Source organism: Clinocottus analis, unplaced genomic scaffold (genome assembly GCF_023055335.1).
Source record: "Clinocottus analis isolate CAN_PGR_092001 unplaced genomic scaffold, fCliAna1.0.p SCAF_35, whole genome shotgun sequence".
Lineage (NCBI taxonomy): Eukaryota > Metazoa > Chordata > Actinopteri > Perciformes > Cottidae > Clinocottus > Clinocottus analis.
Window position 1 is genome coordinate 596816 of NW_027176098.1, and position 25009 is coordinate 621824.

The 25009-nt window shown below is 47.6% G+C and overlaps 1 protein-coding gene across 3 annotated transcripts in view; it reads left to right on the forward strand.

The window, feature by feature from the left end:
* The first annotated feature begins 424 nt into the window (after positions 1-424).
* Positions 425-25009, forward strand: part of tjp2b (tight junction protein 2b (zona occludens 2)) — a 37806-nt gene continuing 13221 nt past the window's right edge. For all 3 annotated transcript variants that reach the window (XM_068596237.1, XM_068596238.1, XM_068596239.1), the window contains exons 1-7: positions 425-767; positions 17351-17404; positions 18508-18632; positions 18743-18845; positions 20617-21133; positions 21261-21364; positions 22039-22210. In XM_068596237.1, coding sequence (XP_068452338.1) covers positions 708-767; positions 17351-17404; positions 18508-18632; positions 18743-18845; positions 20617-21133; positions 21261-21364; positions 22039-22210 — 1135 coding nt within the window. In that variant the 5' untranslated portion in view covers positions 425-707. The remainder of the gene's footprint in view (positions 768-17350; positions 17405-18507; positions 18633-18742; positions 18846-20616; positions 21134-21260; positions 21365-22038; positions 22211-25009) is intronic.

Here is a 25009-nt window from a genome sequence, read left to right on the forward strand (position 1 = left end):
AAAAAAAAAGAAAACAATGACGGAATTAATCTTCCTCTCATCTTAATTTGATTGTATTATTTTTTTGAAATACGAGTGAAAAAAAGATTAGCCTTTAGTCCAAACCCTCTTAAACATAATATGTCGTAACTGAGATGAATTAAGTTCGCGTCGGGATCGTCAGCAGGAAGCCATGTTTCAGTGAGCGCTGCTGTGCCGCGTGAAGACGCGCTGCGCTCTCGATATTCCCACGACCCATAAACACCACACACACACGACGATTGCCGCGCTGTTGTAGCGGCGGTGTGCGCGAGCCACGACCGTTGTTGGTGCTGAAGCGGCGCGCGAGAGCCCCCGACAGCTGTAGTGCTGCGCGCGAGCCCCCGACAGTTGTAGTGCTGCGCGCGAGCCCCCGACAGTTGTAGTGCTGCGCGCGAGCCCCGACCGTTGTAGTGCTGGAGCGGACGCGCCTCCCTCTTTCTGCCCGCCGGCTCCTCGTAGGCTGGTCCGCCCGGAGGAAGCACCAGCACTGGCTGCGACGAGGGCGGAGCTGGAGGCCCGGGGCTGTCACAAAAAAAAAAGAAAAAGGACATGTTTCATTTCAAAAACTAGCCACAAGTCGCGAACTGCTGTCTGAATCCACATCGGCTCCCTATTTTGTGTGTGTGTGTCTGGAGTTTTAACCGCTACGACCAGCCTCGTTCGGCCCGACTCCAGGAGGAAGCAGGATGCCGGTGAAAGGCGGAGGAAGACTGGCCTCTTACCCGAGCAAAAGCGATCATGTCGGAGTAAGTGCGTTTGGACGTGTGTTGAAGTTCCGGTCGTTAACTTAACGCCATAACACGAGCACGTTTTGTGTGTTTGTGTGTTGTTTTTGTGTCGTTTGACTCTACTTGTCCAAGTTAAGTGTGCGCGTGCGTGTCTTTCTTCTCTTTTTTTCTCTCTCTTTCTGCCGAAAGTGAGCTCGAGGTTTTATTTCGGGTGCTGCGAGGTGCACGCGGGCCAGCCGGCCAATCGGCCGCTCGTGTGCTACACCTGTTGTGCCTCACGAGAGCCAACGCGCACAGCCCGGTGACGTCACGTTCCAGTGGCGGAAGGACTGCGGGGAACTTTAGCCTCGAGCTCTGACCCCCTGCAGGGAGGTGACGTAATCCGGTCCAGATTGACATGTGTGATTTGATTGGGTCTGGAGATTAAAAGGTCACTGGCTGTAATCAGTGGAGGCGAAGTGTTGTGAGCGTAGAAAGATCTGGGATTATCTGTGGAAATGTGAGCCTTTGAGGTAGTTGAAGTGTCAGTTAAAGACTAAACTGAAAAGGTTTGACGTGTCATTTAGGTTAAAAGTGTAATTTAAAAATGGAAGTATATAAAAAAAGGAGTGGAAGTATCATGAGCGCAAAAATATGTTGGATTATTTGTGGAAATGTGAGTTATGGAGGTAGTCGAAGCGGCAGTTAAAGACTAAACTGGAAGGATTTGAGGTGTCCTTTGAAGATGGAAGTGTATAAAAGGAGTTGAAGTGTGGAAGTGTAATGAGCGCAGAAAGCTGTAGGATTATCTGTGGAAATGTGAGCTCTGGAGGTAGTCAAAGTGTCAGTTAAAGACTAAACTGAAAGGGTTTGAAGTGTTATTTGAAGATGGAAGTACATAAAAGGAGTAGAAGTGCCGAGAGTGCAGAAAGCTGTTGGATTATCTTTTGAAATGCAAGCCCTCGAGGCGGCTGTAGACGTTTGCCCTTTAAGCAGTGAAGTGTCAGTCATCGACAGAGTCCAAAATGTCAGCGAACGTGTTCGACCTGAAAGGAGTTGAAGTCTTTAAGTGGAAGGGAGAAAAAAAAGCAATGCACGCATGTGAGCGCAGGTGAAGCGTCCGATTGCAGAGAACAGCTGATTGTTGGAAAACAGTGAAACACAAACAAAGGAATGTGGAGTTTAAGGTGGAATTACTGTCGTCTGACTGGAGTCTGGGCGCTTTGAGGGCGAGCGTGTTCATTGTATGTTTTGTTTGTGTAAACATTTGAGCAAAACAGTTAATTTTCTTTCTCATGTACTCACTTCAACTCCTTTAACCCGGGTGTCATGTGTCCATCACCGTCGATTGGAACCGGTGAAAGTGAGTCATCTGAAGACAAAAGCCAGATGATGGTTGTTTCACTCCAGTAGCAAAAGGGGCTTAATGTGTAAAACATCTTTTACACATTCTCAGCTGAAGTGGGAGCTCAGAAATAGCAGCGATGTCAGTGGAAGTGTAAGGACACGAGCGCTCCCGGGGATACAGCGAGTTCCTGCTGTGGATCTCGTGCAAAGGAGAATAAAACAAGACCGGGCGTTGTCGTGCTTCTTCTGTAATTAAACAAATGAAACGACAGCGGAGGAGCCAGTCGAGCCAGAGTGACGTCTCGCACGCCCGGGGCAGCTGCCGGGGGGAGAGAGAGAGATTCACACACAGGCGAGAACACTGGCACACTGTCCCGTGGACACGGGGGGTCGATGCCCAGAATAATCTGAGACAGTCGAACACTTGACACAGAAAAACAATCGGCGTGGTGATGCATCTTGTATCTGGGAACCCCTGTACTGGACTTTGACTTGTCAAAAGCTCCCAGGCTGGTATTTGTATCTATTGATGAGGAAACTAATGGAATATCTGCCCAGCGTCTCACTATATAAACAATAAAGCACTCATAAAGTATAAAAGGATCATTAATAACAAACGCCGCAGTTAATAATAACGCCGCAGTTCAGCCCAATTTAAAGAAGAAGATTGCTACGGTCGAACATTAAGATAACATTGGACTTGTATTTTATTTTTGCTTTGCTTCTTTATTCTATTGAGAATTAAGTGACAAAAGAATCTGACTTTAAGGAGTTTCTATTGAAATGAAAAATGGCCTCAAAATAGAGCCCAGAGAAAAAGTGGTGCTTGTACTCAGGCCTGTAAATAGACAGCGAGACTGCAGCTCATGCCAGCTTTTAAAATAGAAGACCTGTCTGTCACACACACTCCTCATGATGATGAATGTTGATGCATAATGGAGAATGTGAGATTACTATTCCTCACTTCACGGGATCTTTGGGTTCATGAGGTCATGATATTGCCTCTGAGATTAGATACTATGACTTAACATATAACGACAAAAAGGGCGTACATGACCGTGTCCACCCTGGAGTCACGTGTTCATCCCGCTAAAGACGGTCTTTTTCGTGGTATATTCTGCATGTAAATGTAAGACAACAGACGCAGACATCTGTGAGCGATATGAACATGTGATCTGTGTTCAGTGGATGTTTTTGGTAGGTGTATTTCTGGCTGTATTTTAGGCGTTCTAATCACTGCTCCCTCGTGTAAAAAGAATCTCAAGCATGGCAGAAATTTTGCGAAAAAACAAGTTGTTTAAAGATTCCTGCGATTGCTTACACTCTGATCTGTATCATCGTCACATTTCCACGTCTAGTCCCATCTCTTGTATTCGGGATGAGTTGGTAAAGACCAACACAACTATAACACTAAGGTCACAGACCTTCCCATCTAAAAACACAACCCTCTTCTCTGAATCAGATCGGTCATCTGAGGACTTGACCTGTGTGAATACACTCCTCTTTTCTTTTTTTTTTTAAAGTTTCGCGATGTTCCAGATATTCCCCTGACCACGGACTTGGACAGCTGCTGCTGGGAGCGGCCGGCCGATAAGATTCCTGAGTGTGTGTCTGTGTCTGTGTGTGTAACTCCTCCGCTGTAGTGTGTAGTGTTTACCGGTACGGCCCTGTGGCTGGGGAATAGGTTCAGAGGGCCACGGGGCGTGGAGCATCGCCCACAGAGCCACAGCGCTGCTCTTCTGCCGCTGTCATAATCCTGGAATACGAGCCCGCTGTCTCATAAATCACACGAGGAGAGAATCTCTGCGTAAAACGAACGTTCCCGACCGTTTTATCCACCGCCAGTTCAGCATCAGCTTTTATTATCTTGAGCCTATTCGAAGGCTACGACGACACGTTAGGGCCTTTTTGAAGCTAAAATAAAAACAAGGTGGATTATATTCTAACAGTGAAGCCTCCGAGCTCAAGGTGCCAACTTTCTACTGTTGACGTACAGGTCACTGTGAAGAACGGCATGCTAACATGCTAACGGATGCTGGTTTTGTTTATTTGCTTTCATATATATATATATATATATATATAAGTGATGCTGTTTGGTTCAGAAGTGATGTAATTCAACCTCCTGGTGTGTTGAGACCGCTGCGTCACACTTTAATGGATTCATAATAATTTTGACTTGTGTTGCGCTGATTAATTCGGCACACAGCGAACACACAAATTGTGAAGTCAGCCCCTCCACATCTGCTCCTGGTGTTCTCCAACACTGCTTTTGATGAAGGAAACGACGGAACTGACCAGCGCTAAAAGGGACTTGTTTAAATGTGGATTTGGAAAAGTAACTGACGCAGATTTAAGGGAAAGTAGACGTTAAAAGGGTTACAATGTGAGTAAGTAATTTGCTGCGCTGCAGAGCGAGTGTGTAATCGGGCTTCGTTCCAGACTGTAATCTTGTGGCCTCGACCGGAACGGCGGTGGCTTCCCTCCTGGAGGGAAGTGAACGAGACACCGTGACCAGCTGTGATCTGTCTCGACACGGGAACACTTGAGGCAAATGTGATAATTGGAAAAGCACTACGTTTTTTTTCTTCTTTTTAACCGCCTGCTTTGTTGGCATAGAAACTGCTCCAGAAAAAAAAACAATAATCCAGACGGGTTTCCAGCGCGCTACGGGACGGGGGTGGGCGGTACGAAGATGTTCGCTTGAATGAACTGAACCAAGAGAGTTCAGTCCAGAGACGTCAGCAGAAGAAACACAGGGAGCGAGTTATTCCTCCTTCATGAGATGGAAGATGAAAGGATTGTCACCTCTAAAAATATATTCACAGACACGGTTCATGTCCGTGAAGCCACACGTGAGATGTAAATGTAATTATCCACTGTGGTGCGAGTGACTCGTAAATCGGTAGCGCTGTCGGCAGCCAATCGGGCGTTCCTCTCCATGGAACTCCCTCAACGCCTTCACGGTCGCAGAGCTTGAATGTCGTTCGCCTCCAGAGAGTCGCAGCTCGACGTGACGAGTCCTCGTCTCATGCCGCTTAGCGTAGCCTAGCTCTGCGCTTCTTCGTCGCTGCAGGTCACGATTACCAACACACACATCTCGACCATCATAGCTAAATGGCCTTCCCTAACCCTTTAGCAAGTCTCAATCCTCAAACGGGCCTTTTCAATGAATGAGGGCCGGTCCAAAATGTCTCCGCAAATGTCCTCGGCCCTGTGTGTCAAAAACTGCGGTCCTCACTACGTAGCGTAAGTAAAGGAAAAAACACTCCCTGTGCTCCAGTGTTGTGGATTGAAGCGTTGACCCCTCATTGCTGTGGACGACGACAACAACAACAACAACAACGCTTCCTTTCTCCAGCGTTCCAACCCAGCCCCCACCCTCAGCCCACTTGGATCAGTTCACACACTTAAAATACCCCCCTGCCCCGTCTGTTAGGACTCTCTGTACTAGTTTCTACTAGCAACTGTCGGCGCCACACAGCCAGTCGGCCGCCCGACACCACAATACCTGCAGACATTCCCATCAGCCTCGGCTGTGCTCACTTAATGCCGGCATTAGCATACGAACACCCTTCAGTAATCTGGGTTAGCTGCTAGCGACATGTCGGCGTTGTCTCTGCTTTACGAGTCCGCTCGCTTGTTTGGGAGGTTTGTGTACTTCTTTGGCTCAAGGAGAAGAGATCTAAGGCAGAGTTCTCCTGTGGAGCCAGATGTTTTTCCCATTTTGAAATTCAAATCTCCTCCCGAGAAGAGTTAATATCACCTTTGGCAAATATCACGTTCGCGTGGTATTTGAATGTTGTGCGGCTCGGTATTTGCCTGCATGTCTGAAAGTAGGCTCCAGGTCAGCAGTGCCTCTGTGTGTGTGTGTGTGTGTGTGTGTGTGTGTGTGTGTGTGTGTGTGTGTGTGTGTGTGTGTGTGTGTGTGTGTGTGTGTGTGTGTGTGTGTGTGTGTGTGTGTGTGTGTGTACCACGGATTGTTGTTTCCTGCCCCGCGCAACACGACTGGTAAGACGTTTATCTGTGGAATCACAGGAAGAGGGAGTGATGGCTTACAGGCCCGCTTCCTGCAGCAGAAGCCTCTTTTTTTTCCTCCCTCTGCGTCCCGAAGGCCAGGACTAGAATACACCAAAAAACGCACACACAGCAGGGCTCACTGTATCCCACGGGTGCCCTTTCCTCCCCCTCCCCACCCTCCCTTCAACGTGTAACACAAGATAAGATCATTGTGATCGTGTTCATCCTCGGTGGAATCCTGTTGTCACAGCTGATCCTGTAACTACCCCTCCCTCTCCGACAGGAATCGCCACACCTGCATGAATAGCCGTGTGAGTGCGTGTGTGTGTGTGTGTGTGTGTGGTGTGTGGTGTGTGTGTGTGTGCGTAAATAAGAGCCGGTGAGTCAGGCTGGTGGTTCGCCCGGTTCATCCTGTTTAGAGTTGAATTCAGCCGTCGCTTTCCGAGGGAACACAAACGCACAACACTGCCCGGGTCACTCATTTTACAGTTCCTTTTGTATTCTCTATCTTCTTATGCTTTTTTTATATGGGACTCAACACGGGCGTGTGTGTGTGTGTGTTTTATGTCGAAAGAGTTGATGATGAATTGGTCGATATTTCTCTTTTTTTAATATGAACAAACGTTTTTGAAAAAAGAAGCGGCTCACGCCGGCTCGCTATTTATAGATCCCTCCTCGGCTTTTGACACGTTTATCAGCACAAAAGCTAATTAATCTTATTTTCTTTCTTTTTTTTAAATTAGATTTTTACCCTTTGGGACATTTTGTCCTCAACACACTTCGGGACGTGAAGAAGACTCTTTCCCAGCTCATTGTCTCTCTAGTTATACGACAAATGTATCACACAATTCTAATGAGTGCTTTTTACATAAAATCCCTGTTTATTGTTCCTGTTAAACACTTTCTAATGTGGGATGACTCATCCTGCACTCAGGGGCGTCGACAATATATCACACAATTAAATCAGTTTGGTTGGCGACTCAAGAACACAAAGAGAACTTCTGTTATTTGTTTCACGATAGAACTGTCATCGTTCCTTCGTTGTCTTCAGTGTGGCTCGGTACGAGAGTCCTGCTGTGTGTTCATACTCTCTGGATTATTCGGCGGCGTCATCAGCTGCGGCCATCTTTTCGGTGCTGTAATCCAGTTCGCTGCATACTGGACTCCTTCACTGAGTCCCAGTGTGTGTGAACGGCTCTTTGTCCAATCAGCTGCCTGCTCCCACCAGCTGCTTCTCCCATGAGGCTGCTTTCAGACTACTACTACTACTACTACTACTACTACTACTACTACTACTACTACTATACCACCACTACTACCACCTCTACTACTACCACCACCACTACTACCACCTCTACTACTACTACTACTACTACTACTACTACTACTACTACTACTACTACTACTACTATACCACCACTACTACCACCTCTACTACTACCACCACCACTACTACCACCTCTACTACTACTACTACTACTACTACTACTACTACTACTATACCACTACCACTACTACTACCACCACTACTACCACCTCTACTACTACCACCACCACCACTACCACCTCTACTACTACTACTACTACTACTACTACTACTACTATACCACTACCACTACTACTACCACCACTACTACCACCTCTACTATTACTACTACCACCATCACTACTACTATTACTACTACCACCATCACTACTACTATTACTACTACTACCACCACCACACATACAGAACACAGTAGTAATTGTGTGAGCATACGTCGTCTTGAAAGGGGAGGAGCTTCAGTATAGTGGTGCGATAAGCCCCTCCTCAAATTCAAATGTGTCCAAAAAAACCACCATAACGGGTCTTAAAGCACCCATAATGCTGCACCATCAGAGGCTGGTATCCAGTTCAGACACGGTGCCATACGTGTACTTAAACAAAATAAAAAATAACAGCAACAGAGACGAGACGGTTCGCTCGTTTGCTTTCTTTACAGGTTTTTTTTGGCTCCATTGATGAGAGTGAAGGCCGACGTGAAAACGACTCAAAATGAAACGTCAGAATGTTGACTATTTCCTGTTAAGAACACGTAACCTGTCAGCTGCTGTCCTGCCTTTTCCCAGCAGCCTCTATTTCGCAGGTTATTATGTTGTTTTTTTTATTTTCCAGTTCACATACTTGAAAGCGTCCACAAATCTGCTGTGATGGATGTTAATCAGAGAAATGAAACGCTGTAATCACTGAGAAATAACAGGAAGGACGCTTCAGAGGGGTGTGTGTGTGTGTGTGTGTGTGTGTGTGTGTGTGTTTGTCAGTGCGTGTGTGTGTGTTTGTCTGTGCGCGCGTGTGTGCAAGATATAATCAGCATAATCTCCCAAAATGCCCTCTCAGACTGCCTCCCTGCCACAAACAGATGAAACGTAAAGGGGGCGGAAGACACAGATGGATTTTGAACAGAACCCTCTGGCATTCTGCCATCCCGCCATTTAAAGCGCGTGTTTAGGGAAGAGAGAGAGCGCTCACTTCTCCACAGCAGGCCAGTGTGTGTGTGTGTGTGAGTGAGTGTGTGTGTGTGAGTGTGTGTGTGTAAGAGAGAGAGAAAAAGAGGTGAAAAAGCGACAGAGGAAGCTGCTTTGAGATCAGAATCGGAACAATAAGAAGACTCACTTCTGCTTCTGGAGAGTCAGTCAATTACATTCAATACAGCCTAATATATCACAAAATGTGCCGCACATGTAGACGGCATGTAGACTCAGTCACCGTAGACCCACCGGACTGTCACTTCGAAGCCCTGAGTTTCAGATTTCACTTAATGAAACAATGGACAATGTTGTGGTAGCAACCTGTCAATCACCTCGTAGCCCCACCCCTAAAGCATCCCCTGCTTTCAGTCTTTTTGACTTTAAATGATCATAATTTACTTAATGAACATCATGCTTTATTGAAGAAGACTTGAAACTAGAGTGTGCGTGTGTGCGCGCAGCAACGACACATCTCTAGTATTGTCGTGTTTCCTTGTGACTGCTGTCTGAGTCAGCTGAGCAGAAAGCAAAGAAATTAATATGTGACTGAAATTGATTTGACTGTTGACATACACACACACACACACACACACACATGCAGAACTGCAGGTGCGGTGAGAGGCGGCTGTATAAATAGCAGCAGCATTTATCCGGTGAGGACTCTGGAGCTTCCTCGGTTGCCAGCCAGCAGATCCCAGACCTGTCACCGGGCCTCTGACGGCCTCTTCACGGCATCAGGCAGCACCGGCAGCTGTTCCCCGCCGGCCATGTTTGATTGGTTCCCCACCGGCCATGTTTGATTGGTTCGTGCCGGAAAGTCGGCCATATTTAAAATATGATATCCATGGACCATTATGGAAATATTGCAAAGTGATTTACTCTACTGGGAGAAACTTTTATTATTTTGTGCCGGCGGCCCCTGTGGACAAAAGTGGTACTGGTTTCTTGACCTTTCTGTCTTCTTGATTTTTGTGTTATTTTTTTGCCGGGAATCTGAAATATCTACACGCATCTAGTTTGGGCTTCGTTAAATTCTGCCGGTCAGATGGAGGCGTCAGAATTGAACGCAGACGGTTTTACAACCGCGTAAAGTTGTACCTTTCTTGTAGCGTTCATAGTTATTGGGCTTGTAAAAACAATAAAGCCGTAACAATGCATCTACGGCTGGCACTTACCACACGGAGATCATTTCTCCATAAAGATGCCATTCTAGGCTGAGTGCTCGCACAGAGTAGCACTCTGTGTGTGTGTGTGTGTGTGTGTGTGTGTGTGTGTGTGTGTGTGTGTGTGATTGTGATGCAGCTGTCGCTCCTGCCCCCCTATCTAGATATGAAGCGGGTCAACTGGGCTGCTGCTCTAGATACAGAGCGGTGTTGTGGGGTCGAGTCAGTCGTGCAACAGAAGCTCTTTGTCCAAACACAAGTCCACCATGAAGCCGCGGGGGGGAGGTGGGGGGGAGGGGGGGGTCAGTCCTCCATGGTGGAGTGCTCTGAGCTAAGACAATGAAGAACAGTACAGATGTATTGTAGTCCTCCTCGTCCTCGTCCTAAGGGGTTTCAGCCTTTAAAGGTCGATGACATTCTCCTTAAGAAAAAACAATCCACTTCGTAGAAGTGAGCATCTGTTGCTACGCTAACGTGGTATTTTTCCTGCAGCTTATACGTGTTTGGAGAGAACTAAAAGAAATAAGAACCACATCATGTCAGGACAGCAAATAAATTATTCGATTAATAATTATACTGTACGACCTGTACAGTCTTCAGGCATCGTGAGGCCATCAATCATTTTCCATTTCGGCCATTGTTCTCCGCTTCTTCCAAATGGCAAAACATGTTTATAACTACAGACGCTCTTCCTCATTGTCAGCGCTTTGGGTCATATTATTTATTTTTTTAAATGGGGGGAAAAAACAAGTTTAATGAAATCTAAGTTTAAGTGTGGTTTCATCTTTTATTTAATACTACTTTGTCACTCACAAGTTCCTTCAGCAAGTATTATTAGTAAAAAAAACTCTCCTTTAAAGAAGCAACGCATTCAGAAACCTGCACGGTCAGCAGTAATGTAAGAAGTGTTTTTGGATTGACTTCCTGTTTCCCGCCTGCTCGTCAGAACGCTGTGTGTGTGTGTGTGTGTGTGTGTGTGTGTGTGTGTGTGTGTGTGTGTGTGTGTGTGTGTGTGTGTGTGTGTGTGTGTGCGTGTGTTCGTCTACGAGCGATCCGCTCGATCTGCTGTGTTTGATGTGTCGTCGCGGCCTCGGTGCTCCGGCTGTGTGTGTGTTTTTGTGTGTGTGTGTAGCTCCCATGACCTTGAGTGCGACCCTGTGTTTGTGTTTCGGGTCCACGCCGCGATACGGGCGCCGCCGTCGACTCTGTCACTTTGAGAGCGTCTCAGCATTTTTAGTGGAGCGTTCCCTTTCCCGTCAAAGGTAAAGGGACTTGGGGACGACCTTGACCCCTTGACCTTGCTGTGGTTCACGCTGGCCCAGAGTGACGGCTGTCAGGCCGGCTCAGCCTCAGCGGCAGGTTCACAGACGGCTCGGCCTGCGCGCAGTCAGACTGTTGGCCGGTGAATATTCGGTCTTTTGTGTTTATTTGTGTTTATTTATTTTTCAGCCTCTGCTTTAATGTCAGAGTCTTTTTTTCATTGTTCCCAGAGCTCGCAGCCACGGCTCAACTTCAAAGCTCCCCCGCCTCATTAGATATGTGTATATCCTGACCTACTCCCTGTTTATACAACCACATTAGCATCACACACACACACACACACACACACACACACACACACACACACACACACACACACACACACACACACACACACACACAGGGTCGAAGCCGCTCAGTAGACGGTGACTGATGTCGGCCTTTCCTCGGCCGTATTGGGGACGCGCTCCAACTTTTAAAACTGGCGTCCGTGAATGAACTCTTGATTCCCCCGAACTAAAAACATACAAAGTGAGTCAACTTATATTTAGATAATGATTTCATAATTCAGATATATATGCAGGTAAAAGTCATCTTTCTTGTGACAATGCGACATAAAAGAACAAAAAGCTTCACCAAGAGTAAATGTGTTTATTCATTTGTGTCTCGATGCATCGTACGTAATAAGAAGGAATAAAAGGAATAAAAAGCAGCGGTTCATCGTCGTGTACGTGGTCACTTCCTGTTCACTGGCTGCAGAGGAACCAAGGTGGTGACCTTCCTAAAGAGGAACCCAAGATGGATCCAAGGCGTACGAGCAGTATGTTTACTTTGTACATTGCGCCCGTGGTTTCACGTCATGGCTGCGATATACACAGCCGCCTCCAGGGGGCGCCAGCTTGTTAAGAGAGGCCGGTGGCATGCGATTGGCCGGACGCGCGTACACGTGTCATGTGTTCAAGTGACTTCACTGCGTCCGGACATGACTGGCAGAGACACTTTGATTCATGATATTGAGTGAATGTCTCCGGCTTCCTCCTGCTGGAGTCTGATCTCTCTTCAGTCCGGCTCGGCTCCTCCGGCTCGTCCTTCTCTGGAAAGGTCACAGGCTCGTGAAAGGAGGGGAATCCCCTGGGCTGCTCAGCCTCTCAGCCTCTCCCGCTCCTCTTTGAAGATTAAACTTCCATTTTAATGAAAGCCCTCCCTTCCTCTCTTCCTCTCTTCCTCTCTTCCTCGGCGCATTGCGGGTCAGACTGGTCCTCTCTCCAAACGGCTTTGGGATTGTTCTGCCGTTTAACGGGACTAGAAGTCGATCGCAAAACCATCAAAAAGCTCCCGTGGTTCATGAATTCCTTCTAAATGTATGACGAGAAGCTTTTAACTGGAACTCAATGTCATGCTGATGTCTTCATATCAGTGATATTCAAACAGTGTGCCGTGGAAAAATTGTCCAATTTCACTAAATCGTTCCTAAAAAATATAATTTCGTCTGAGCCTGCAATATAGTGGCTAGTCTGGTGGTGAGATACTCCTCCATGCCAGTAGGTAGCGCAATAGTTACTGACCACGTATGCTGCATTCTGCTGTTATGTGACATTTTGTAGCTTGAAAAGCTCTGCTCTATATGACCTCTGTCAGTAAAGTAGACCACCAGAGAGAGGATTTGTACTTCTTCTTCTTCTTCTGCCGTCAGGCTCAGACCTCCCAAAGAACCGGATGAAGAACTCCAGCTTTGACCTTCAAATCTGAACAGTTGAACACCGCCGCTTTTGTCCACAGGGGTCGCCAGAGTCGACCTAAAATGAACCGTCTTACCGAAGTAACGGAGTCTGCAGGTGATGGAGTCCAGACTAGCGGAGGGGTTCCAGGTGGATGTAGAAGAGGTGGAGATAGTCTGAGGGCATCTGCTCGGATGGAGACGGCTCTCACAGATGAAACCATCAGAATGTGGTGCATTCGTGTCTCTTCCAGTTCAGCGGAAACGTCGTCTTGTCCGCCGCCGCTCTCGTACGCCGCTCTCGTCCCATTAGCCTCGCCCGAGCGTCCCCCTGAGGAGCCGTGTTCTCTCGTCATAATGGAAAAGATAATGCCTGAAATATTTACAGCAACAAGGGGGGGAGAAGTGTTTCAATAAGAGATGAGGTTTAAAAAACAATTCCAGGAGTTGCTCTCGGTCTTGTTTTGATGAACCAGGAAAGGGAGGGGTGGGGGTCTGGACTACGGTTCCACGGCCGAGTCGGAGGATTAAGCTAATCCAGAGTCCCCCAGGTAGACGGAAGAAGGAGGACGGGACATAACCATTCCTTTCATTGGACATTAAATCCTTTATTCTTTAAATGGCCAAACTAATGAGGAGCGTCCAGCCCCGAAGGGATCCGGCTCACGGCAAAAGCTTTTATGAACCAGCGGCTGTTTGAATGTTCTTACCGGGCCGACACTGTCACATAGCCGGGACAACGAGGCCGATGTTTTCAGTTCACTCGACTGCGTCGCTACGACGTCGGCGTCCAACGCGTCCAACGCCGGCGAGTTCTTCGGCTGCTCGCGAAACCTGCAGAGCCTTTTTTATTTGGATCAGATTCAACCCGACTAAGTTAATGGAGCACAACCAGAAGCTCATTGGCTTCACTCCAGATGTTCAGTCTGCGTCCCGCACGACTCGCTTGACCTTTTTTTTTTAGGATTTAACGCAGCGTGTCGTTGGTCCGCGGTTCAGCCTGCAGCTTCCTCTCCTCTTTAAATGTCAGTCACTTGAAAAAGAGTTGTAGAATAGTGCCCCCTTCTTTAGTTGAACTGTAGTTTCACCTTGCGCTGCTACACACACACAGACACACACACACACACACACACACACACATGTGGGGGTTCGATGTAATGTATATAATTACTGTTATGGAAGTCCTAATCCCTGAGAGTACTCGTTACCGGTGGAAAGTAGTAATGAGCACACCAGGTCAGTAATAAACTGCACATTTTTAATAGCAACATATATTTTGCTCCCATAGCATTAGCTAAAGTTACATAAGTGTGTGTGTGTGTGTGTGTGTGTGTGTGTGTGCTGCCGTGACTCATCAGCTGGCGTTAGCCACCAGCTCGCCGTCGCTCCGCCGCTCATCACATGTGATCTGATCCGAGTCGGGCCGGCTCGACAGCGTGCAGCTGCCACGCCGAATATTCAGTCACTCCCACGGGCTTTACGCCGGCTTCAAGTCGACTACAATACCCAGAAGCCCCGGCTGTATAAAATAATCTGAAGTGAAACGCTTCAGTTTGTTGCACTTCGATGGAATAAAAGATTTCCTCATAGAAAGAAAGCACATTTCTTAAATTTAGAACCTTTTTTTTGAACACCTGACATTAAGGAGAACAATACACAACAGCTTGAATAAGTGAGCACGTGCATGAAGAATAAGATGTGGAAACTCCAGACGTACGTGAGATTAAAATAATAATCTATTTAACATTACCCATTAAAATCCTTCATGTAATAGATATTCAATCAAATAAAAGTGTGATTCATAAACTAAATTGTATATATTGTACATTAAATCAGACCCTGAGGCACACAAATAAACAATTCAAAATAAATTTAAAAATACAAACATAATAGAAAAAAATGTATACAAATTAAATACAAAAGTCGCTTCTATTTCACATCACTGACTAAAGGTGGAGAAGCACCGGTCTGGGAAGTGAGTATGAGGGACTCGGTCCTCACAAACCGGGTAAAACAAATGTGAGTGTGTTTAAAGTGAGGGAGAGAGAGAGAGAAGGAGAGGGGGAGAGAGAGAGTGTGTAAAAGAGTAAAAGCAGCAGCACAGCGAGCACAGAGGCATTCAGAGGGAGGAGGGAGAACAGGAAGTCTCCTCCAGCCCCCTCCTCCCCTCCCTCGCTCCTACCTGGCCATGCCGCCCGGCCTGCGCAGGAAGTGGAGGAGCGCGGTGCGAGCGCTTCGGACTCTCCGCGGGACGCCAGGTGGAGGAAGAGGAGGAGGAAGAGGAGGAGGAGGAGGTGACGCTGTGAGTCTGCTGTTATTTTTAGTAACTCTCCTCCCTCTGTGGGCTAATCCGCTGCTGCTCAGGCTTACCTCCAGACCGGAGGCTGCAGCACACGCAGCGGGCAGCGGGCGGGTCAGGCGGGTCGCTCCATGTGGGCGCCGAGCATGCCGACGCAGCGGCGAGTCAGGGGTTTGATCGAGGCAGCAGCAGCAGCAGCAGGAGGAGGAGGAGGAGGAAGAAGGCTCCTCTGGCGCTGACCATGAGTCTGGAGTCGCTGCCGGCCGGCTGCTGCACTGGCTACCCCGGCTGGCCCCAATGCAGGCCGGCCCAGACGGGCCAGAGGTGGGGAGGAGAAGGAGGAGGAAGAGGAGGAAGAGGTGAAGGCAGTGGAGGAGGAGGAGGTGGAGGAGGCGGTGGAGGGACCGCAATCCAGCTGATTGGGCTGGACTCTGAACAGCTGAAGGGCAGCCTGGTGGTCGTCTTCACACCGGCTGGGAACTCCTGTCTGCTCAGATTGGTGGGACATGGATGGATGGAGTGATGAGGGATGGATGAAGGGATGAGGGATGGATGGAGGGATGAGGGATGGATGGAGTGATGAGGGAGGGATGGATGGTGTTACGTGGTGTGTAGCTTGTTAAAGATGTGTTCATTTCAATGGATCTTCTACATGGTGGATGTCTGAACGGGATGTGCAGACTGGACATTCAGGTCTTTACAACCGTTGTGTTTGACTTCACCGTGCAGGTGAAGATGGGGCGCTGCTGCCCATTGCTTTGTCTGGAAGGTGTGTGTGTGTGTGTGTGCGTGTGTGAAAAAGTGTGATCGTGCAGTATTTATGACTCCCAAAGAAATAACCACGACAAAGGATGTCGGATCGCTTTCGATCCTCATGTCCTTGTTACAGAGGTGTGTGTGTCTGTGTGTGTTTGTCTGTGTGTGTGAATATTGTATTATTGTATTGCATACAGTTGTTTTAGAGTGTGTAGTGTGTATGCTTTAAATCCTCATTGTTAGTTTAAATAAAATTTGGTCACTTTTTACTGTTTACACACAGGTGTCACTACGTTTGCTGGACACTGGGTTAAAGTCCTGCTCGTTGGTCAGGATGAACTCTGCGTTGTGTGATGACTGCGATCGAATGGACCGTTTTTATTTTTACACAGCACCTTTTTCAAATGCAACCCAAAGAGCTTTAAAATGATTGACAGGACAGAAGTAGAGGATGAAGAGACTGATGGATGAATGGCAGTAAACAGGAAGTAAAACAGCTGACTGGCGTCCGTGTAAACAGGCAGCGTGCGGGACAGAAACGGGACTCGACCCCCGGCTCTCGTTCACGCCATTTTTTTGCCTCGTGGCCCCCGTCCCGCGCCGGTGTCATCGGTCGCCCCGCGAGCGTCTGAACGCTCCCCAACGCGGCGCGTTACATCTGTTGTAGAGCAGATGACATCACCGGTACAGAGAGGAGGAGAACAACAAGAGAAAAGTTCCAGCGTCTAAAAATAGGCTGTTTAATTTTTCATATGTTGCTTTATTTCTCTTCTCTCCCGCGCAGCCATCTGGCTCGTTGTGGAGCCTCATGGCGGCGTGAACAGAGTCCTCCATGTCTCACCTGACGAGCAGCGTCCTCATGAACCAATACGGCTCGAACGTCAATGCAACCATAACGATGCTTATTATTATTTAATTATTATTATATTATTATTGTAACATCTGCAGCCTGATGTGAGCGTTCCTACTTCCTGATACTTCTGTGTTCATGCGTTAAAAATCACAAACCGTTTGTCTCTTTTTGAAAGATGGTCTCGCTGAAGCAGCTGGGTTCAGGTTGAGCATGTGAGTGTGTGTGTGAGAGAAAGTGTGTGTGAGTGAGTGTGTGTGTGAGAGAAAGTGTGTGTGTTTGTGAGAAAGAGAGAGGAGCAATGAGCTGGAAATAGACAAGGGCAGATGTCTGTTGTCCAATTACAATCGTACACCAGCCGGCAGTGAGGCGGGACAGGACAACACGCAGGCGGCTGTTATTGACATGATACTGACTGAGGTCAGCTCAGTTCTCTCTCTCTCTCTCACACACACACACACACACACACACACACACCCTTTCCCCATGTGTGTGTGTGTTAATCTGGGTTAGTCTTGTTTCCACTTGTCTGCGCTCCGCCCTCAGTGATTTACATGTCCAGCGCGTATTTCTGCCCACGAGTCGAGGCTCACACCAAAGCATTGTTGGATCAAATAAAGCAGTTTAAGGACTTGTTTATTGTTGTTATTGACTGAATCCTTGGCGTTTGCTAACCCTGCTGTGCGGTGTGTGTGTTCCCCACAGAGCTCGGGGATGGAGGAGATGGTGTGGGAGCAGTACACAGTCAACCTGCAGCGGGTGAGTTCCTGCACCAACGCATGAAGCATCGACAACCCCGTGAACGCTTGTTCATCACAGCCAACAGCTGTAAAAAACAAACGGCATTATGGTCCTCGAACACACCGTGTGTGTGTGTGTGTGATGCTTCAGAAAGAGCAGCTGAAACTTAAAAGCTTCACCGTTGTGATATTTCATCCAAAGCGTTTTTTTATTCTTCGTGTCTCATTTCAAAATGGCCGCCCCGCGAGTGAACCGCGTACTTTAACAAGATCCTGTCAAATTAAATTCTGAGCTCCTCGGCGCCACGAGGAGGCCGTGATTAAATCCTCACGGGACAAAACGATCCTCTAACCTTCGACTGAACTGCAGGCTGCGAAACGTGAAGAGCTTAAACACACACACACACACACACACACACACACACACACACACACACACACACACACACACACACACACACACACACACACACACACACACACACACACACACATAAAGACGTTAGAACCCCTGAAACCTTCAACAGCAACATTTCCGGCTACTTTAAAACCATAAGACACTAAAAGAGTGTCACTAAAATGCATTTTAAAGAAAAGTCATGGAGTTTCAAAATGGTTATTTCAGGCCTGGAAAAGTCCTTGAAAAAAAATCCAAAAAGTTGTGTAAAAGCCATGTAAATGTGTTATATTCATATGTTCATGATGTTCATTCATGCTGAGTTATAAATAATGAATCTGCTTTTAAAGAAAGAGGCTCAACATATCAGCAGCATACATACAGGCATCTATATAAATGTTTATTCTTTTAATCAAACTATTGTCTCTCATTCATTTGAGTCATTTAAGGTTTACTGTATGCTTTGAATCCTCATTGTTAGTTTAAATACTACATTTTATCACTTTTTACTGTATACACACACATTTCACACACTGTTTGCTCATGGACATTTGGTTTAAAGTCATAGAAATCTGTTGGTCACAACGTGTATGAACCCTGTCTTTTTAAAAGCTTACTAACTTTTGTTTTACTCTTAAAACATTTTTCCGGCGTTAATTGGCGGATCAGAATCAGAATCAGATCCGTTGACGTGTTTTGGTAGAGCTGTGTTGTTCTTCCTGCAGGACTCTAAGATGGGATTCGGCATCGCCGTGTCCGGCGGCCGCGACAACCCCAACGTGGACAACGGAGAGACGTCCATCATCGTGTCCGACGTGCTGCCGGGAGGACCGGCGGACGGATTCCTCTTGTGAGTCTGTCGACCAAAAAACCTCCCACTCAGTTATGTTCCCACAATCGTGTTGATTACTTATGTATGTGTGTGTGTGTGTGTGTGTGTGTCCTTCCTTTTATTTCCAGTGAGAATGACCGCGTCATCCAGGTCAACGCCGTCCCCATGGACAACGTGCCTCATTCCTTCGCTGTGCAGACGCTGCGTAAATGTGGCAAAGTGGCTAAAATAGTGAGTACCAGCCACACGGTGGGCTTTTCTTTGTGTTAACCTGCGTTAAGATTGATGACATCACACATGATGACCGGCTGCTCGCTCTCTTTGAATTGCAAATCTTTGAACACAACAAACTCACCGTGGAGCTGCACTAGTGTGTCGGAGGCGAAAAGGGAGACGTGGCCTGACGCTCATCACAGCTGTATTTGTGTTGCTGAGGCGCTGAACAGATGGGAGAGTGTGAGAGAGAGAGAGAGAAAGAACTGAGGCACACACTCGGACTTCTCCAAATTAACCCGATTTAGCATCGCTCACGATGGACAGTTTAAGAATTAAGAGTTGAAGCCAATGAACAGAAGTGACCATATTTGCAATGTGCAGGAGTGAGGAAGAGACCCCGTATATACCTGTCTGGTAATGGCAGCGACCTGTCAATCACCTGGTAGCCCCGCCCCTAAAGCATCCCCTGCTTTATGGTCTGTTTGACTCTAAATGAGCATAATTTACTAAATGAACATCAGGCTGTATCGAAGAAGACTTGAAACTAGAGATTGAGACATAAACTTTTGTTTGCAATGTTTACTGAGGGAATACATCAAGAGAGAAGTAGAGTCACTTATATAGACTTCTATACAACCAGAGGAGTCGCCCCCTGCTTGTCAGCATAAATAATACATCTTTTAAGACTCTTCTGCATTGGCTTCACTCTGGTTCTTCCCAGCAGTGTCGTCCTGAAGGTCAGTGTGAGCTCTCCTCTCAGAGTTTAAAGGTTAAGAGGTCCTGATGGGATTTGCCTTTATTGGAGCTTTAAAAACGATGTTGGGCAAGACGGCACGTTTCCAAAGCCTCACGGCGCTCCGGTGTGCAGAGCAGGGACGCTAACTCTTTCCTGGATAGTAGCACTTTACATCTAGAGGGAGGGATAGCGTGTTTGTGTGGTTTTAAGTCTCCTGCATCAGTGACGTCTCAGGGTTTCAGCCTGGCTGCCTCTCGCGCTGCAGCGGCTCTCCAAGCGGCAGCAGTTCTCTCCCGTGTGTACGCCGGACTAATCTCACCGCTCCGTGCAGCTAAATATAAAAGCCTGACATGTCGAGGGAATCTAGATTTGCTGCTTTGAATCACCGCTTTCACGACATCCGGCTGCATCTTTACCCTCGCTGCTGTCAGTGAGTCACACACAGAAGCCATTTAGTTTGAAGGCCTACTTTAGAGTTGCTTTTGTTTCAGTCTTATCGAGCAAATGGGTCCGTTAATGGGTAACATCTCCCAAAGGTTGTTTTTGATGAAGACTGTAAGCGTCACATTTCAGTAATGTTTAAGCAAGTTCCAGAAACTCCAGATATCTTTCTTTTTGTTGGTTTGCACAGCCTCTGACTCGAGTCACGTGGCTTTGACTCCAGTCAGACTCGAGTCACAAGTTTGATGACTTAAGACTCGCTTGACAAAGTCAAAAAAGACTCAACTAAATCTCAAACGGCCACGGCTGTAACGACGAGAGTTGGACTTTTCACGTAATTGATCAAACACCTGATACCTTCGAAGCCTCAAGCGCAAAAAAAAGGGTCACAAATCACCGCTAGTACCTTCTGCGGTTGTCCCAGCTAGCTCCCCGTTGTAGCCAGTTAGTGCTGCAGCTAACTCTCCACTAGCTCCCCGCTGTAGCCAGCTATCGCTGCTGCTAGCAGCGGCTTGTAACCCGACTTCTGTGGTAGTTGTCTTTTTAAAAATGTGTGTGAATGCCCAGGTCTGGGCAGCGCAGGGTTCTCATTGGTTCCTTCCCTGTCAGACGGTGAAGAGGCCTCGCCGGGTCCACACGCAGCCCCCCTCCCCGAGCGGAGACAGCCGGGCGTACACGCCGCCCAACCGCTACTACGACGCCGACAACGACAACGGCTGGTACCGCGAAGAGGGCCGGAACCACAGCTCGGACAACAAAGTCTACCTGGAGCCCGACTACAGGGTCGTCCGGGAGTCGAACCAGAGGGGGAGGAGCCGCGGGAGGAGCCAGGAGCGGACCTCGCCCAGCCCGGACCGGTCCAAGAGGGAGGGCAGCCGGGGGCGAGCCCTGGACGCTAGCGCCGACCGCCAGCGCTACCAAAGCCGAGGACGCAGCCCCGAGGAAGACTACCGCACGGAGGACAAGTACGAGAGGGGAGAAGGAGGAGGAGGAGGAGGAAAAGGAGGGAGGTATAAGAGCAGAGAACAGCTCAACGACAACCCTCCATCCCCAGAACCCTCCAGAGAGCTGGAGCCGCTGGAGAAACCCGTCAACGTCCTGCTGGTGAAGAACAGACCCAGCGAAGGTAAAAACAAAACAAAAACAACAACTCAATTGAGACGATGTAAGTTTTGTACGGTAGAGATTAGGAGGGAGTTCACCGTGGAATGCTTTGCCGTGACGCGTTAAAGCAGCAGCTGTGTGTTTGGTAGAGTACGGCCTGCGTCTGGGGAGTCAGATCTTCATCAAGCAGATGACCAGCACGGGCCTGGCTGCCAAGGACGGGAACCTGCAGGAGGGCGACATCATTCTCAAGGTGCTCACACACATTCACTCTTTCTCTCTCACACTCACTCACTCACTCTCACTCATGTACTTACACATATGAAGGTAGATTTGTGTGTTTTTTTTACCCGAGCAAATTTCTAGTTTGTAAGTAAATTATCTCCAAATCTTTGCACTTTTTTTTGAGTTTTTTTTTTTTTTGAGAGCAGAGATTTTTTTGGGAGCGGAATTTTTTTTTTGAGCACTTTTTTTTTTGAGAGCATAGTTGTTGTTTTTTTTAGCGCAATTTTTTTAGAGTGCTTTTTATTTTTTTGGAGTGTTTAAAAAAAAATCGATTTTTTGAATTGGGAGCAAAGATTTGGAAATAATTTACCTGCAGACAAGAAATTTGCTTAGGTAAAAAAGACACAAATCTACCTTCACTCACACACACACACACACACGCACACACTCTGGCATGGTCGATCAGTGTAGAATAAGCCCAGATTTACTGCATGGGGGAGGGGCAATGCTCTCTCTCTCTCTCTCTCTCTCTCTCTCTCTCTCTCTCTCTCTCTCTCTCTCTCTCACTGCCTCTAACATGTAAAAGAAGCAAAGTTCCTCAAGGTTTTTAGAGCAGACCAACTGGTTAATCTGGTCTTTAATCCCCATTTCTGACTCTGACTGTGTGTGTGTGCGTGTGTGTGTGTGTGTGTGTGTGTTCAGATCAATGGGACGGTGACGGAGAACCTCTCTCTGCACGATGCCGGCAAGCTGATAGAGAAGTCGAGGGGGAAGCTGCAGCTGGTGGTCCAGAGGGACCGCCGGCAGCTCCTGGTGCGCATCCCCCCCCTCGCCGACTCCGACTCCGACAACGACAACGACCACGACAACGACGGTGAGTCGCTGGCGCGCGCCGGTTGGCGTTGATCCACCGGGAGGTTTTCCCCGTTAGGACCAGATTGATGAAAGTGTCTCTGAGCGTGTTGTTCTGCAGCAGCGATCCCTGTAACCGCTCAGGAGTGCAACTCTGTCTGTGTTTTCTCTTCCAGGTAAATTGTCATACTTTTAGATGAAGGACCACCCAAGACACACACACACACAGCGTGTGTCACTCTGTTGCCTTTCTCTAAGCTGTAAAGCGGCTGTGACGCAACCTGACTAAAGTTGTAACGCCTTCACACCTTTTTGCACTTCTCTTTATACTGCTCTAAATCTTCTTTAAAAAAAACAACATTTTTAATACATGATTAATTTTTTTCCTGAATAAATAAACACATTTTAATCACAAAGTACTTTGAATTGTGTGATTCATTAAACACAGAGGTGGAGTAAAGCCTGAGGAAGGACGTCGTATGAATGTGCCGTGTTGAATGCGGTGACGCTTCATGTTTTGTGAACACAGAGTGTTGCATGACGCAGCGTGGCTGGTAGAAGTGGGTAAGGAGCCCGTGACCTTTCTGTGTGATAACATATTAATTACTGGTTTGTCTTAACAGCGTGGCGACCCGCCGTCTGTCCGGGCGGCGCTGAACCCTCCTCCGCCTTGTTGTTGTCTCGACCCATTTCCATTTCACACATCACATGGTACAGGTTCACGTCCCACTGACAGGCTCACGTCCCACCGACAGTTTCACATCCCACTGACAGGTTCACGTTCCACTGAAAGGTCCCACTGACAGGTTCATGTCCCACCCAACAGGTTCAACGTCCCACCGACAGGTTCACGTTCCACTGACTAGTTCACATCCCACTGACAGGTTCACGTCCCTCTGACAATGGGTTCACGTCCCACCGACAATGGGTCCACGTCCCACCGACAGGTTCACGTTCCCTCCACCGAAAGGTTCACATCCTACTGATGGGTTCGCGTCTCACTGACAGGTTCACGTCCCACTGATGGGTTCGCGTCCCACTGACAGGTTCGTGTCCCACTGACAAGTTCACGTTCCACTGACAATGGGTTCACATCCCACTGACAGGTTCACATCCCACTGACAGGTTCACGTTCCACTGACAATGGGTTCACGTCCCACCGACAATGGGTCCACGTCCCACTGACAGGTTCACGTTCCCTCCACTGACAGGTTCACATCCCACTGACGGGTTCGCGTCCCACCGACGGGTCCAAACAGCCCGGCTAGCCGCTGGCTGGGGCTTGTTTGCTGACAAACAAAGAAACGGGTCAAAACAGACGCTTGGGTTCTAACATTTTTAATATTTTTCCAGGACGTTTCAAGGAAAATCGATTTGCATCCAACCACCGCGTAGGGAGACTAGAACTGATGTTCTGAGAGAAGGCTTGTGGGTTGAATGCTGGTGTCTGCAGGAGAAGAGAGAGTGTTCACCTGTTCATGCGCCTCTGCCGCTCACCACAGCACTCACCACTCAGCAGAGAATCCATGTGAAAACGGCTTAAATCACTCGCCGCCTAAGCTTTTAAGCCTCAGTCTAAACAAAAGAACAAAAGCGTTGTGGATGATTACATAAAACAAGATTACTAATGCAAAGCTCCGCCGGCAGCGGCATTGATCATTTCAATCCACTGCATGAAAACAACTTCAGCTTTACCCTCAGCTAGCATGTAGCGCAAGGAAACAGCCATTTAAATGAAACGGGTTCATCCTCTGAGTAAATATATAAGTGATATTATCATAGTTACATTTGCCTTACGTAGATCAGACTCTAGTCTCCGCTTGTTTATCTTCAGTCTACTTGTTTTGGATTGTATTTACCTTCATTTTTTTTTTCATTATTGTTTATTTTCATGTTTTGTTGGTGTGTTTTAGAGAAGGTGGCAGAGCCCTTGTGTCCTTGTGGATGTTACCATGTTAAACTTCTATTTTTGTTGTTATTTATGTTCTTTAATGTTTGTCTGGGGATCCCCTTGATGTTCCATAGTGATGATATTGATACGTTGAACAAACACACTTTGTTAAAACTCAAAGACGAGCGGTGATGTTCGCTGTCACTTGGCCAAGGTGCCGTTTGGTCAAATATTTTTTTAATGGCGACTCCATTTTTGCCCTGATGGTGGCGCTGTTGGTGGTCAGAGGACAAAGCGGTCGCCAAAAAAAACCATGAGAGCTGATTCTGTGGAGACCAGGACCACCCGCCCCGCCCCGTACCTTCCCATATAGCCATCCTTAGGCCCCGCCTCCGGCCTCGGTATCGATTGGTCCTTTGTGTCGGAGTCTTTTGTCCAAACAATGCTCACTGACGGGAGTTGTTTCTGACCCACATCAGGTTTGACACATTATCCTCATATTCCTCTTTTTCGTGCTTCTTTGTCTGTCTCTCTTGTAGAGATTCTCTCTCTTCCATTTCAATGTCTCATTCCCGCCATTAAACGCCGTCGCCTGTGGTCGTGCAGAATGTCTCTCTAACCCTAATCTAACGGATTAACTCGTACTAGATTGCCCCCCCGCCCTCTGAAAATTGACTGCTGGTTCATCATGGCCTGTTGTTTTTCAAAGGGACAAGATTTGTGCCACTTTGTTTTTTGTATGTTTTCTCTTTAATGTGGTTTCCTCGATTTTGTCCTGTCACACCTCAAATGTCAGTGTTGTTTTTTTTTGTTTCCTGTATCTGGTTTCCTGGGTTCTGTTCCTCCGCCGTCGGCCTCCCTCCCTCTCTTCTGAGCAGAGCGCCACGTTCTGACGGATAAAAGCAGCGAATCAAAGACTCTGCCACCCAT